At 36.3% G+C, this 16,457-nt stretch overlaps 1 protein-coding gene across 1 annotated transcript in view; it reads left to right on the top strand.

The window, feature by feature from the left end:
* Positions 1 to 301: 301 nt before the first annotated feature.
* The window catches only part of DNAH12 (dynein axonemal heavy chain 12), a 92,603-nt gene continuing 76,447 nt past the window's right edge, over positions 302 to 16,457 (top strand). The window contains exons 1-9 of the mRNA XM_026723685.2: positions 302 to 439; positions 4,723 to 4,895; positions 8,239 to 8,329; positions 9,495 to 9,521; positions 10,254 to 10,443; positions 11,098 to 11,173; positions 13,764 to 13,922; positions 14,589 to 14,784; positions 15,110 to 15,298. Of these exons, the coding sequence (XP_026579470.2) occupies positions 4,723 to 4,895; positions 8,239 to 8,329; positions 9,495 to 9,521; positions 10,254 to 10,443; positions 11,098 to 11,173; positions 13,764 to 13,922; positions 14,589 to 14,784; positions 15,110 to 15,298 (1,101 nt within the window). The 5' untranslated portion in view covers positions 302 to 439. The remainder of the gene's footprint in view (positions 440 to 4,722; positions 4,896 to 8,238; positions 8,330 to 9,494; positions 9,522 to 10,253; positions 10,444 to 11,097; positions 11,174 to 13,763; positions 13,923 to 14,588; positions 14,785 to 15,109; positions 15,299 to 16,457) is intronic.

Here is a 16,457-nt window from a genome sequence, read left to right on the forward strand (position 1 = left end):
GTTCCCCATCCCTGGCCTGCTGGTTTTTCAGTTGTGGGGGAAATCAATTTTTGACTTGAATGGGATTGTTTAATATACAAATGTATACATATGTCCCAGATTTGTATATATATGTCCTACACTTGTATACATATGTCCTACAAATGTATACATATGTCCTACATTTGTATATTAAACAGTCCCATTCAAGTCAAAAATTGATTTCCCCCACAACTGAAAAACCAGTAGGCCAGGGATGGGGAACCTTTTATGGCTCACTCAGGAATTCTGGGAGTTGAAGTCCATAAGTGATAAAAGGGCCAAGTTTCCCTACCCCTGCTTTAGGCGTAGCTCTGAATTTACGAAGCACCACTGACCGGAAATAGTCTTTCTCCGTCAGCGGCTTGCCTTGTGCTTGTGGATTTGTTCTTTTCTCTACACCAGAACTGAATGAGTCGTGGTAGGCACTTCAGAATTAGGTGTTTTAGTAGATTATAAAACTGTGTTAAGGCCAGGTGCAAAAACAATAACAAAATCTGTTATGCATGTCAGGAGTTCTAAAGCACTAATATAGAGAGGCATGGAACTGCTCTTTATTGTTAATGTTAAAAAGTGGCAAAAAACTTAAGCGTATTTTTTGTTTTAACAATTCACTGCAAATTAGAAAATTAGAGGCAAAGAAACTGAAGAGTTTTTCAGGAATTGGGTAGAAGTACAACTTATTAACTCCCATTTTACTTGGAAGTATTTAAATATCACTGCAAAGAAATTAAGACTAATAGCTTTAGCTTGATTTCTAGTAACCAGGCTAGAAATCAGGAAACTCTGAATTCTAGTCTCACTTTAGGCATGAAAGCCAGCTGAGTGTCTTTGGGCCAGTCTCAGCCCAATCCACTTTGCAGGGTGGTTGTTCTGGAGAAAATAGAAGGGAGTATTATGTATGTTTGCTGCCTTCAGTTGACTATAAAAATGAGGGATGGATAAAAATTAAAAATAAAAACTTTATAGACCTGTCCATGAAAGTTTTCTTAATGTTGTGATTTTCTGAGCCTGTACACGTGTAAATTGGATTCCTATTTTATACAGTGTGCATCTTTCTTTTAATCTCTTAAAAATTGTACTGTGTTTGGTTTTCTTTGTAATATATTTTTTAACTAATGGATAAGTATTATCCACTTCCATAGGGACACATTTTCAGAGACCAGGGACTTCTCCAAGTACATTATGCTGTAGGAAGAAAACACACTTGCCACATAGACAAGCCTTTTTTCCAACAGGCAACAGCCTTCCCTAACAGAGCTAGAGACAAAATAATGGGAAGCCAACCAGCACTGGCAAGCAAACATTAACATTTTATATCAAAGTCCATTTTTATCATAAATATTACCATTCTGAGCATTCTAAGTTCATAGTCTACCTTTTGATTGCTCTACTGCATGTCATGCTATTGAAATAAAACTTTGCCTCTACTTCAAGCAGTTGTCCTGCATCCTTCATCAGGTAACATGGTTTGGAATAGGACCAAGAAACTTTTGAATTCTACACAGGATATCTGAAATGTCAATTTGTTGTCAGTGTTCACACCTTGAAGATATACTGCATAAGTAATGGTGTGCAATCTTTTTTGACCCAAAGGGTATGAACGGCACTGAATAGTTGTCAGATATGATGGAATAGAGCACCTGCGATAAACCAGTTGACCACTTATTCAGTTTGTATTCTGACAAGAGCCAAATTTATCATTATATTTGTTATGCTCAACTTCCATGTCTGAAACAAGTTCAGTTTTGAATACCAGTTATTGAAGATCAACTATAGATGACAGCTGTTGTCATCCTATTCAGCTTCTGAGTTTTCCAGAGTCTCATCGTAGGAAATAGACACACCTTTGGCCTGTGCTAATAGAGCTCTTATGTTCAAGTTAAGGCATTTTACAAATAAACCTTTATGTACTGTATAAAAATATGCCAATGTAATTAGTTGAGATTCAGTTCAGATAAATTTAAATTTCAAAAAATAAAGATCAGATAGCTTTCATTCTAACTAGTTTTGTTTCATTTGTTTCAAAATTTGTATCTAATATTTCTATACTTGGGTCATGAACAGTACACATTAGGGAATGTATAGTAAAACAAAAATATGAATAAAAACACCTCAACAGCAGTATATGAACAGCTATTCTAGCAAACTTCACAGAAAAAATGTTTACTTTGACAAAGTAATTTTATGTGCATACTTAAAGAGCAAAAATCCTTCTCATTTATTCAAGTTATATTTTTCTGGCAATAAAATATCTATTTGGTTTAATGATACAATAAATTTCACTTGACTGCGTTTTTATATTGTAATATGCTTGCTTAACCATGTTCATTCAATCCAATTTGGGGGTTTGCACAATATTGTGGTTACAAATGCAAACAAACTAATTTGTGATGCAGTACATTGGATGAACATTGTCAGTCATACTTAAACCAGAAGGTACAAACTGCAATATTTAGCTTCACACATTAAGAAAAAAGTTAATCAAACCCAAATTTGCTTTTTTTTTTTTTTGTTTAGCAAATTTTTGTGAATGTAGTTAAGAATCTCAGAAAGTTACCACCAATTCTAAGCAGTTTCTAGTTGCAGGATTTGTTACACAGATTCCATCCATTCATTATAAAAATGCTCAGTTCCAGAGCTTGTTTTTGTGCTTATCATCCAGCATTGTGTCACAGTGGCAATTTACTGAAGTAATTCTTTTTGAGGACAATTTTGAGGACAATGTAGGGAAGCCATGGGAATAGTAGGGCTTCTTGAACTCCTAAACACACAATATGATAGAAACACAAAGTTGCAAAACTCACCATGATTATTCAAGCATCAAAAGTATCCACCACCAGTACATGTATTTATTCTCAGAGTGAATAATCTTTCAGCAGGGTTCTTCACTTTCTAGATAGTAATCAGTCTGAAGAAATTAACTACACCGGTTCTGAATCTGAGTAGACTTGTTCTATCCTTCTTGAAGTTATTTCCAATGGAACACCAAGAACACTTTTGAATAAATATTTTGCTTTAACAAATCTTTGCATTGGTTCACATTGTATCATTCAGCACACTAAGGATTATAATACTACCTCTTTTTATGTATCCATTAAGCAACTAAAGATTCTTACTGTAGCTCTTTATAATCGTATGCAACAAAATAAAGTAACTTTTCATATTTGTGTATGTTGGAAAAGAGAATGAAGTAGGGAGGTACATTCCAAATTTCTTGCTTCCTTTAATCTTCAAGAGCCAGAAAATATTAGGTATTGCCAGGCAATACAGGATAAACAATGAGCTAGAAAGGTGAACTAATATTTGGATCTGGAGTAAGCCAGTATCTTATCCCTTCAATTTATATTTTACTTTTTCTCCAGGACCTCAACACAGCTTACACAAAAAGTCTTATTCATTTTATCCCCACACTGAGTTGAAATTCTGAAAATCATTCAATTTCTTGGTCTCAGCACATCTGAACCGCCACCGGCTTTTACATACATTAGGGGTCCTCTGAATAGCACTATTTTTCCGGCTCAATATTTTAAAAAGAAACCCGAATCATCTCGTTGAAGTGATATTTCGTTTCTTGTCACTCATATTTTTAGCGACAATATAATTAGCATTTCCAGAGTTACTTAAAATGTTGCTCGTGTGGGACTCCTCTTAACGGAGCTCAACTGCTAACTTAAGTGGCAGCGAAGTATCTCTGAGCAAGATTAGGACGCCTTTTCCTCACGGTGTTCGTTTTTAACCACCCTCCGGGAAAGGCAGGAATTCAAAGATAAAAGAGGCGCATTTGGCACCGGCCCAACGGTGCGTCCCTTTTGGAGAAATAAAGCAAAGTCAACACCCCTCTCCCCGCCGTAGAGCGCTTCCACCTCCCGGTTAAGCAGCGAAGAAACCCCTTCCTCCAGGCTAAGCCTCGGGCATGGCAAGCCCTCCTCGCGCGGCGGGTGAATTTGAAGCGGAGGGTGGGACCCGTCCGCCAAACAGACTACCTCGTTCCCATAGCAACCAACGCCTTGTTGACAAACCCAGTCCCGGCGCTTGTGGAGTTGGACGCCAGGCCTTCTTGCTTTCCTCGGTCCTCTTTTCTCGGCCAAACCCAACCGTTCCCAGCCTTGCTTGGAGCACCATCCCTGAAAGAGGTGAGCGGCCCAGAAGGTGACAAGACAACTGGGCTTGTCGCCCGGATGCCTCCCAAACGTGGCTGCAGACGGAGAGAGAGCGAGATATATTTTAAGCAAGGGGGTGTTTTATGGCTCCAGGATTGCAGTTGGCATTCCTTCTGCTGCCTGCTTGGAGACTTACTGTATTTTCCGGGATAGGGCAAGACGGCCGTTGCTGCAAATGAAGCTGCCCTGCTCTTCCTGAAAAACCAACCCACTGTTGAGTTCACAGCACTTTTCCTTCCTATATAGATGCTGCTTAATTAAATTGATCCTGAAAGTTATTACCATAGTTTCCATTTATTAGAATTTTGAAAAATAACTATCGGTCAAATGAAATGCATATAAAGTTATATAACACTGCACTTATCAACAGAATTACTTCATATTATATATTAAGTTTTGACTTCCGCCCATCTCTGCATAAGCAGTAAATTAACATCTTTATCTGCTTTAAAATGATTGCCATAATCTCATCTTTATGAAAATTAGTTTAATAATCTTACTGTCTTTCCCTCTGTCCAAAAAAATATATATTTTATTTTAGATGTCAGCTCCAAGTAAATCAACAAACTCTCCTGATGAAGATGAAGATGTATGGAACCTTCAGTTGCCACCTATAGCTCTTCCTTCCACATCTAAGGAGTTGACTGAAAAACAGAAGAAATTGATGAAATACCGAAGAGTAATGGAACAGCAGAAGATGCTTAACAAAATCATGTAATTTCTCTCTTTTCTGTACAGCAATTATTATGGAGTGGTAGTGGTTGTGCTTGCCTTATTCTCTGTGCTAGGGCTCAAAAGGCAGTTTGTAGATTCCTACCTGACACACGTCTTGCATACTTTTCTACCTATACATCTTTGCCTCAAATTGCTGGACATACAGATATTAGCAGATTATCATGTTTAATTCAGTATCAAATGCTTTACAGAAAAACAGATACTTAAAAGGTAAAGCATCCAGCATGAGCTGAGCTTACATAATACAATGGTATAAATCATGGCTCATGATTGCAGATATTCCTCAACTTAAGACCATTCACTTAGCAATTGTTCAAAGTTATAATGTGATTAAAAAAAAGTAGCTTATGACTGGTCTTTGCACTTACAACTGTTGTAGCATCCCCTTGGTGGTGTGATCATGATCTGAGTGCTTGGAAACCAGCTTGCATTTACAACAGTTGCAAGCATCCTGGTGTCACATGATCACCATTTGCAATCTTCCCAGCTAGCTTCTGACAAGCAAAGTTCCCCCAATGGAAGGGAAGGTTGCAAGTGACCCCCTCCGCTTTGCTGTTAGTCATTCTCTTTTTGTTTTTCTTTCCACCTTTCCCATCATTAATAGAATTCTCAAGGAAGCTAGATCTTTTCATAGTGTGTCCAAAAATTGAGCCTGGCCATTTGTGCCTCCAATGAGAACTCTGGATTAATTTCTTTAATGATCCAATTGATTGTTTTATGGGCTATCAATAGTATTCTGAGAAATCCTCTTCAACACCACGATTAAAAAGTGTTGAATGTCAATATGTTTTTTTATCCTGCTTTTTCCAATGCAAATTTCTCTTCCATAAACAGAAGGAAAACCTTTTTTTATAAAGTTTTTTTTATTTTTTTAAAAAGCATACACCATAATCATTTTGTGAACAGTGTGGTACTGAGTGTCATCATTTTATACAAAAACAATAATAATATAGAAAAAAATTATTAAATCCATCTTACATGATCTTATGTTGTTATACATAACTGTATCAGCACTTAGTCCTTCATTTTTCAATTATTGATATTTGCCACATTCTTCTAATAGTAACTTAACTTTTATGTTCACTTTATATATATTGAGTAAAAGTATGCATAACAATGTTTCCTCATTTTTAAATTTTATATCTATTCTAATTTTTAATACGGCCAATCTTAGAAGCTGCTACATTAATCTAGTATTGTTATACATAATGTCAATTCATAATTCTTTGTTATTACATTATTCAATATTTGCTACTTCCTTCTAGTAGTAATAGTATTGTTTTTGAGCATACCTAATAACATCCTTTTCCAAGCTCTCAACTTCTGATATTTACTTTAAATATTGTGTTGGGTAAAAAAAATGTATAACAAATATTTCCCCTATTTCTATAGCATATATCTATTCTAGTTTTAGGTCGGTCTCATTTTTCTTTCTTTTTAAAAGAAAAATCTTTCCTATCCATCGTCTCTCATTTTCTTAGAAGTTACATTCAGAAGGAAAACCTTTTCTTACACATTTCTGGGAGTTGTAACTATAGGCACACCTCCACATCTGTATATTTTTTCCAAGACCTTCATACTACCTTTCAAATGCTAGTCTAATGCATATCCCTTGATTGTTGAAGCTTGATGTCAGGCAGGAAAGACCAGGTTCCCACGTGAAGATTCAATTGAACTGATTTATTGCTAAAAGCCTATGTATAAGGGAATTTTTTCAGTCAGTACCTGGTTAGAATTAGATAAGGGTCAATGGCACTCAAGGGTGGGTTGGACTTAGTTCTCCTGTGGCTATGTAAGGATTATAGGCTGATCCCTCTTTTCACCCAACCCCAGGTTTTGCCATTCCTTCTACATTTTTACCATTGATAGCTAATAGGCAGAAGTTATCATCTGCTTCAAAATGTTCATTGTTAGTTGTAAAGCTTGATTTGTTGTGATTAGTTTTCTTTATACTATTTCATATTTTTCCAAACATTGCCGCATATTTTCTTCAACATCATTTCTGTACTCTTCTACATTTACCTTGTTTGAACATGTCACTTTTCATCTATGATGTCTTTGGAATACTGCTTCTTGCCTCCCCTGTTTGAAATACTTTGCTCCTTCCTGAGATCTTTTTCTTCTTTGGCTTTAGCTTCTCTTTTTGGCAATTTAAAGTTCGTTCTGACATCCAATTTACTTTCCTCTTTTTCTTGGTCTTTGTCTCTTTTCACATTCATCTGTAATAACATACTTGAGTTCATTCCAGAGTTTCTCTGGTTCTGTCAGATGTGGAAAACCAAGAATGACACATGTAAATGTGCAAAGTAAGTCTTTTTTTTGCTGTTCACCTAAATATACAGAATCTTCCCAGACTAAAGCACACTTTGCATAATAGTCTGTGGCGTCTAATTATCTCATCCCACTGGGATTGCCCTGCCCAATCTGTGCTGATAGAGGAGGCATGCTTTGAACTCCATTTATAAAGGAATTCCAATCACTGGGGTCCAGAAGAAGGGCCTTCTCTACCATTATGTCCTTAATTGGATAGCTGGGTTGACTTTCATCCATTGGATGACCTTACTGAGAATATATATTTTTGGTATATATTACTGGTCGTCTTTCATCTTTCCCTGGAATATACCACTATTGCCATCATCATGATGGACTGTAAGAGGAGAGAACTAAATTTAAAGTAGGAGTAAAATAGATGTTGAGACTCTAGAAAGAATGCAGAGAAGATCAATACATATTATTAAGGAACTGGAGGTGAAAACATATAAAGAACATTTGTGGGAATTTCATTAAATGTCTAATGAAAAGAAGAAGTAAGGGGGACATGATAACGGTGTTCCAATATTTAAGGGTTGCCACAAAAAAGAAGGGGTCAACTCATTCTCCAAAGCACCTAAAGACAGGATAAGAAGCAATGGATGAAAACTAAATTGAGAGAGCCAACTTAGAACTAAGGAGAAATTTCCTGACGGAACAATTAATCAGTGGAACGGTTTGCCTCAGATGTTGTGGATGCTCTAACACTGGAGGTTTTTAAGAAGAGATTGGACACATTTGTTTAAAATGGCATAGGGTTTCTTGCTTGAATAGGGGATTGGACTAGAAGTCATCCAAGGTCCCTTTTGATTCTGTTATTCTGCTAATAAATTATAAATAATTAAATGGCTAATCCTTCTCAAATCTATATGATTTAATTTGATTATGTTTGAGTGTTAGCCAGGTTGCCATTCAGTAACAACAATTTTGGTAAGAAATAGATAGAAATCACAGACACTTACAGAAGTATAAAAGAAACTTATATTGCTCACTATTTTTTGTTCTACTTCAGAATTAATGTTGCCACAAAAGATTATACAATGTCCATGGAGGAATTTGTTAACAGAGACCCTGAGCCTGTTGCTCCACAACTGCCTTATACTGTAAGTTTTTTTATTTCAATATATATGGATAATAATTGTTCGGGTTTTGTTTCTCTTTACAGCACTGTCATATCACTCTGTGTTGTATTCAGGCCCAATGAATTGCTAGTGCATTAATCTCATGAATTCAAACCAGTTTGCACACATCTTCTTTTACCTCACTGAATATGATTTATTCTATGAAAAATCCTGGTGAAAAGCAACAGGCCCATGCTTTTTCAAGTAGTTACATGTAAACCCTGTCAGTAAGTTTCAACAAAATATTAAACAAATTGAGGGGCAGTTTCAGAGAAATAAGAAATTTTGGTGCGAGAGAACCAGCAACTCTTTTTGCCTTTTGGAAAATAGAGGGAAAAAAGACAATACTCTGAGCGGTTCATAAATAGCACTAAGCCATTCTGTTGGTTTTTACTTATTATTGTAATTCATTCAACAAACTACAGGTCAAGAAATCACAGGTTAGTAGTGTATAAATCCTAGTATTGAGTCTATTTCAATCCTAACCAAAGAATTTATGAAATTCTCATAGCCTTAGGTAGCAGATAATTTCAGTTACGCAAAAGAGGAACGTGTGAAAAGTTTTCGTATTAGAATAAGCACTTTATCACTTTAGCTATTAAGAAGATATAGTATCGTTTTTTGGGCAGGTGTTAACAAAGTTCCTTGCTTTTGAATTTTTAACTTTTATAAATGCTTCCATTGAGCTCTGGAAATAACTAAGATCTATTTCATGGAATTTATATTAACCATTTTGAGGGCCTTTGTGTTAGAAAGATGGAATAGATGGAATAAATATATAAAGTATGTTTTCCTGCCATGTCTTATAATAATTTTTAGGTCAGGAATTAGTTGATTATTTTGAAAGGATAGTTTTTTCATTCAAAGTCAGATTGCAGTACATCTCTATATATTTTCTTACTGTTTTTTCCCCCTCACCATTAATACTCTACTTAGTTCCCTTTCTTTCTGCAGGTCTATACTAGCTGACTGAGCTTCAGATATCAGCAACAGTACAAACAGGACGAGTTTTAATTTATTGCATAGCTATTAAAAGTTATGGTTTAGTCTGATTGAATTTTGGACAGAAGTATTTTTTTCATTGATACTACCAAGAATTTCTCATTAAATTTTGTGATCTTTTCTTATTTCCTCCCCTCCCCAACAGATGAACAGTGAACAGAAACAAATTAGAGTAAGTGAAGGATTTAAGGATTTTTAAAAGGCCTGTTATGATTGTAACATGTTGCATAAACTTTATAAGTTTTATGAGATATGGAAATGTGGTTAATATTTGTAGTGTTTGTTGTTCTTTATCCATAGAACTAACATACAAATGATGAAGATGCTCAATATTATTTATTAATGTAATTTGAAGATCATACTTGTTAGGGTATCCCAGTATTGCAAATTATTAATTTAATTTGACAGTTATGTTCATGGTTTTGGTAGCCTTGTCAAATCAAAATTATAAAGATTTTGATTAAAATATTAGTAACATTAATTTCTGATTTTTAAAATGGTATTCAAATTTACACATTATACATTAAATACTGAGCATCAATCAGCAAATGATGCTAAACATATTCTCTCCTGCATGGGGAGACAAAAATAAGTTAGAGTTTGTTCATTCCTGGGAGTTTGTGTAGTTTCTGTAATATTTTATCTAATTAGCACAATTTGGAAAACTTTGCCTTAAAACTGAAAGAACGGTAATCAGGCTGTTTCAGCTGGAGGCAATAAAAAAGACACAAAGTCAACATCATATGGTGTTGTCCTCTAGCAACAGCTAGCAAGACATTCTCAACCTTTAGAATATGGAACATAAAGAAAAGCTCTCAGAGTAATATTACAATGTGTATTTTCAAATCACAAATAATAAAAAGTGTTAGTTTTATTTCATTACATAATGATGGTTTCATTTCAGAATAATTATCTCTTTATGAAGAAATGTGTTGAAAGTAATCCAGTAGTACCTATTCAGCAGGAGTGGTTAATCTCCATGCTCACATTGGTGCCTCAGTCTCTCATGGAGGGCAAGGATAGAGAGAAACTGGTTGAAGAACTCTTAAATGAGATAACAGATGATTATGAAATGAGTATGAAAAGATTTATGGGTAAGTTCATTATTATGTTAGAATAATACCCATTTTCCCTTACATTCTTCTATATATTTCTTTGTATAACATAAAATATAAAATGTATTTCTTGCCTAGTTAGCAAAAAATATATTGATCATTACAACCATTCATTTAGTCACCTTTCAATGTTAAGAAGGCATTGACAAAAGTGATTTACAACTGTTTTCCACACTTACGACCATTGGAGCATCCCCATGGTCACATGATGAAAATTTGCATGCATGGCAACTGGTTCATATTTATGATGGTTGCAGTGTCCTGGGGTCAGGTGATCACCTTTTGTGACCTTCTGACAAGCAATGTCATTGGAGAAGCCAGATTCATTAAACAACCATGTTACTAACTTAACAATCCAGGAATAAACTTAGCATTTGATATCCCTAAAGTATGCTGTAGTTTCTGTGTTCTTCTTACATGTTTTTAAAAGCCAAATCAATGTCAATTATTTTGTTGAAAATAAGCCATTTAATAATTATTCTATAAGTAATATGCTAAAATAGTATGCATAGCTGTTTTTCAAAATATCAGCATATTTCTGTAATGTTTTGAATAGTCCTTGAAGTTAAATATAATTTTTAAAATATTACTTTTAAATAGCATTTCCTAACACATATTTCCAATGTATCACAGTACGAAGTGTTCTTATCAAACCTGAAGTAAAATTACTTGAATATGAAAAAGAAGGACCTTTGCCAGTTGAACCTGTGTGAGTAAATTATATTAATACAGCTATCTGGTGTCAATGAGTTTCTCAAGAGCTCTACACCTCCCAACCCAGGGAGGGAGGCAGGGCCTATTAGATTGGTCTGACCCTGTCGACTAATGGATCTGGATGGATTCCAGAAGCAGCTGAGGGTTATAACTGCAGATCTACTGTGCAGTCCAGCCAAACTCTTAGTCACTGTTTGGAATAGGAAGGTGATTGAGGCTTTGGATAGGATTGCACCCATGCGACCTCTCCTCAACTGTAGACCTCTCTGTGCCCCATGGGATACAGAGGTACTGAGAGGGATGAAACACATGAGGAGATGTCTAGAATGCTGCTGGCAGAAAACAAGGGATGAACTCAATTCAACATGGGTAAGAGCTGCTACTAAGGCCTACCTTGTGGCAATTCATGCGACGAAATGTAAATACTTCCCCATACTAACTGCATCTGCAGATAATCATCCAGACACCCTCTTTAAGGTGAGCCTCCTCCTCCTGGGGAAGGGGGAGATTGATGTCCACCTGAAGCAGCACCCTGAGGAATTTGTGGATTTTCCTGAAAACAAAACCGCTCAACTTCGTTCCCAGTTAGATGCCAGCATGGTTGCTGATCCAGTGGAAACCCCTGAGACAGGTTCTTGCCCTGTTATCTGGGAACAGTTTGACCCTGTTGCTCCCAAGAAAGTGGACAGGATGCTAGGGAGTATGCGTGCAAACACCTGTGTTTTAGACCCATGTCCCTCCTGGCTTGTGAAAGCTTCCCAGAAGATGACAGACAGGTGGACTCTGGTGGTGATAAATGCTTCCCTAAAGGAGAGGACAGTGTCCCAGCACTTTAAGGAGGTTGTGGTCTGCCCTCTTCTTAAGAAGCCATCATCGGACTCCAACCAGTTGGATAATTTCTGTCTCCAATCTTCCCTTTTTGGCGATGGTTGTTGAGAAGGTGGTTGTGCAGCAGCTCCAGAGGTTTCTGGATGAAATGGATTATCTCAACCCCTACCAGTCAGGATTCAGGCCTGGATTTGGGACAGAAACAGCATTGGTCACACTTTTAGATAATCTCTGATGGGAGCGGGATGGAGCAGTGCATCCATCCTTGTTCTATTCGACCTCTCTGCGGCTTTCGATACCATCAACCATGGTATTCTCCTGGGGCAGCTTCAGGGGATGGGAGTAGGAGGCCTTGTGCTATCCTGGTTTACTTCCTTCCTCTGCAGACTCTCTCAGTGTTGATAGGAGGGGAGAGATCCAGCCCTCCCCCACTGCTTTGTGGGGTTTCACAGGGCTCGGTACTCTCTCCATTCCTATTTAACATTTATATGAAGCCGCTGAATGAGATTAGCCATCACCATGGACTGAGATATCACCAATATGCTGACGATATTCAGCTGTATGTCTTGGCCCGTGGTGCGTGAAGTGATGCCATGTCCTCCCTCTCACAGTGCCTGGAGGCTGTTCGGGCTGGATGGGGAGCAACAAGTTGAAACTGAACTCTAGCAAGACTGAGTGGCTCTGGGTTTGGGGTTTGTTAGCTCAGGGAGAAATGCCACCTTTGGTCTTGGATGGGGTGGCACTACCCCAAACAGACCCTGTGCGTAATCTAGGGATTCTCCTGGACTCACGACTCCTGCTTGAAGAGCAGGTGGTGGTCATGGCCTGGAAGGTCTTTGTGCAATTGCGGGTTGTATGTCAATTACACTCTTTCCTGGACCAATGGCCTCTACACAGTCACTCATGCCCTAGTCACTTCCTGTCTTGACTATTGCAATGAGCTCTACATGGGGCTGCCTTTGAAGAGCATCCAGAAGCTCCAGTCGATGCAAAATGCAGTGCCCTGCATGGTTTTGTGCAGATCCTGGTGTGCACCTGTCCTATGGGAGCAGCATTGGTTACCGATTTGCTTCCGGGTACAATTCAAGGTGCTGGTTGTCACCTTTAAAGCCCTTCATGGCTTGGGATCAGGTTATCTGAGAGACCGGCTCTTGCCGGTCACATCTACCCGACCCATCAGATGGGGGAGGCAGGGAATGCTGTAGGTTCCATCCCCGAGGGAGATATACCTGGTGGGACCCAGAAGAAGGGCCTTCTCCGTGGTGTCTCTCTCTCTCTGGAATATCATTCCTCCAAAGATTAGAACAGCTTCCACTCTAATACTCTTCCGGAAGGCGCTGAAGACCTGGTTCTGCCAGCAGGCCTCAGGAACCCGAGCAGGATGGAGACCATTAAATGGCTCGTGTGATCTGCTGTCATGGGGGGAGGGAGATGGGAGGTGATTTTGTTATATTGTACTATATTAATTGGATTTTTTTTTGTTAGTTTTATTGTTTTAAATGTGGTTTTATATTCTGTAAGTTGTCTTGAGTCACCATGGGCAAATAGGTGGCAATATAAATTCAATAAATAAATAAATATATTCCAAATGTTTTGCTAAAGCAAAAGTGGAATCTTTTTTCTTATTTCTGATAGTCTGATTTTGACTTTTAAAGATTTTAAAGCTGAAAAATGTTTTCCTGTTGTTTATTATTCAAAATTATATTATTTCTTTTTTTCTACCATGTATTTAGCATTGTCATTTTGTTTATTTGCAGAGGATTAGACTTTTCTAGACCATGGCATAAAAGTTTTGTACAAGCAAGAAAACAGATTTTTGAAAATTTACATATTCTCCATCCAACTTTAAGACTTCTCCTTGAAATTGGTTACATAACATTTTCCAACTTACTTATAGTAGATGTATCTGGTTTCAGGTAACATTTATTGTTCTGGATTTAATTTTCTAAATTCAAAGGATATGCATAATTCTAATTAGGTACATTGCATAAATTATTTATATTCCTTTAGCAAAATATATCACTAATAGTTTATTTTTTACAATTCAAGTTGAATGTTTTAGTATTTGGCAATTAATTTATTTAGTATTCTTAAGATGATATAAGATGCCCACCATATAATATCTACTACAGTTGATAATCTCTCCTCCACATTAATTATGAATGTATTATCCAGAGGGATTGTTACATAATCAGAGCAACATATGTATAGACAAGAAGGTATATGAACAAGCTTGGGAAAATATCCTTGTTAGCAATCAGGAAAAAATAAATTCCATTTTATGAAAAGAAAATTTAAAAAGGAAACTAGTGAAGAGAGAATGTGACTGATTAGTGGAAAATATGAAAAAAAAAGTTGAGAAGTGGAAATAGAATAACATAACTGTACTTTCCTAGAATTCTGACATTCCACATCATAATACTTCATTGCAGGCTTCACTTATTTTTATGTGAGTTTTAAATCTGGACCAAAAATACATAAATAATATAAGGACTCCAATTTTTTTATAACTATTAATTGTACATTGCTTTGTTTTTATTGTCCATTGATTTTGCTTGACATTGTTTAATTTCTTAATACAGGTCAAAAGGCCCAATAGAATGTGAATCCCTTCAAAATGATGTGTCTATAAAATGCTTAAAAACAGAAGAAAAGATATTAAACACATGGTATCCAAGGGTTATCAATCTCTTTACCAGAAAAGAAGCACTGGAGGGTGTGAAACCTGATCAAATGGATTCTTTCTATAATTGTGTGGCTACACTTATGTCTAATCAGGTCTCTTTTTCATGTCTTCATAGAGCATTAAGTATGCATTTTAAGAATTTTCATTTTCCATCACTTCAGCAAAAAAAGAATTCAGATCATTTATCAAACTCTTTCTTTCAAAATACCTTTGTGAAAGGAATAACAAAAGTATGTTTGAATCTGAATCCATGAAAGATTATTGCAAGAGTTATGTGAATGTTCATGCTTTATTCTAAATTTCAAAATGTACATGTTTGTATTATGGAAGCTGTGAATAAACAAGACAATATAGAGGATGGGCTTAAGATTGCTTTAATTATGTGTACTAAACAATTTTTTAAACATTGCTTTTTAGCTGAAGGAGTTATTAAAAAGATCTGTTGAAGCTTATGTGAAGTTATTTGACTTAGAAGATCAGAGATGGCTACCATTGTTCAAAATGGAATTGACTTTTGATGATGAGAAAATGGACTTTTATCCTAGCTTTCATGATCTGGAAGATACCCTCTTATGTATTATTACTTTGATTTCACAGACTTTGCAGGTTCTGTTTTATCTATTATACTTTAATCTCACAAAATATGTAAAATTTATATTGCTTACTAACTTATACATCAATCCTAATAATTCCCGTATACTTCAGTTTATTTTCAGGTAATGCACAGATGATTGTAAACCTCACATCCAATGCTAAATGATTTTCATTACCCATGAACATTAAAATAACTTTCTTGCACTTAACTGTTAAAACACAAACATTGTTTGAATTGTGAATCTGCTCCAGAAATAATCTGGTGAAACATAGGCATTACTATCTAGGTTGGATTCAGAGCAAAACAGTTCTGTCAGTTTATTGAGAAGCAGCTAGGTACAGAATTGATTGGCTAGCTCTCAGGATATCAAAACCTCTCTTCTCTCAAACAGTCTTGAGCAGCATGGTTTTTTTAAAGTGAATGAAAAATTCTTAAGGTATATAGGCATTTCTTATGAACTCATAGTCTTCAGTAACCAGAAGTGCAGAAGACTAAATAAATGCTTGATTTCTATTAAATGGAATACTAGAGACATTGCCATTGGAAGGAGAAACTAGGCCCTGTGGAAGAAAAAATGTCAATTTTAAGGTATTTTATTCCCCAATGTAAAGTCTAGTTTTAGGTGTTACAAATAGAAAATACATGAATGGATTTATTGTGCTGTTCTATGAATAAGGGTGAATATGAAAAGAAGTGTATACCATATGCAGAGCGCCACTGGGGAAAAAAAGAGAAATCTTTCAGAATAGTATTCCATGAGAATCTGGATGCTACTGGTGGCAATAGTTAGAATGCAGTATTGCAGGCAATTTCTGGGGCTCAAGGTTGACCTAGTTGTCCAACTTCCGAGGTCAGTAAAATGAGAGCCCTGATTGTTCAGGGCAATATGCTGACATTGTAAATCGACCAGAGAGTGCTGTAAAGCACTATGGAGCTGTATATAAGTCTAAGTCCTCTTGGTACTGCTAGAGCAAAAGGTGGATTTCTGAATGCATATTGATGATAAAAAAATAATTTAAATCTTTCTCAGCTTCTTGATTTGTAAACACTAAGTGCATAAATAGCCCATTTCATACAGTTGGATGGTCCACAGAACTGCTGGTGAGGTCTCTTTCAGAAAATATTCACTAGTTTCTGGTCTAAAAGTAAGAGGTGATAATATTAGTTAAG

Source organism: Pseudonaja textilis, chromosome 2 (genome assembly GCF_049901715.1).
Source record: "Pseudonaja textilis isolate UNSWEBS1 chromosome 2, rPseTex1.2, whole genome shotgun sequence".
Taxonomy (NCBI): domain Eukaryota; kingdom Metazoa; phylum Chordata; class Lepidosauria; order Squamata; family Elapidae; genus Pseudonaja; species Pseudonaja textilis.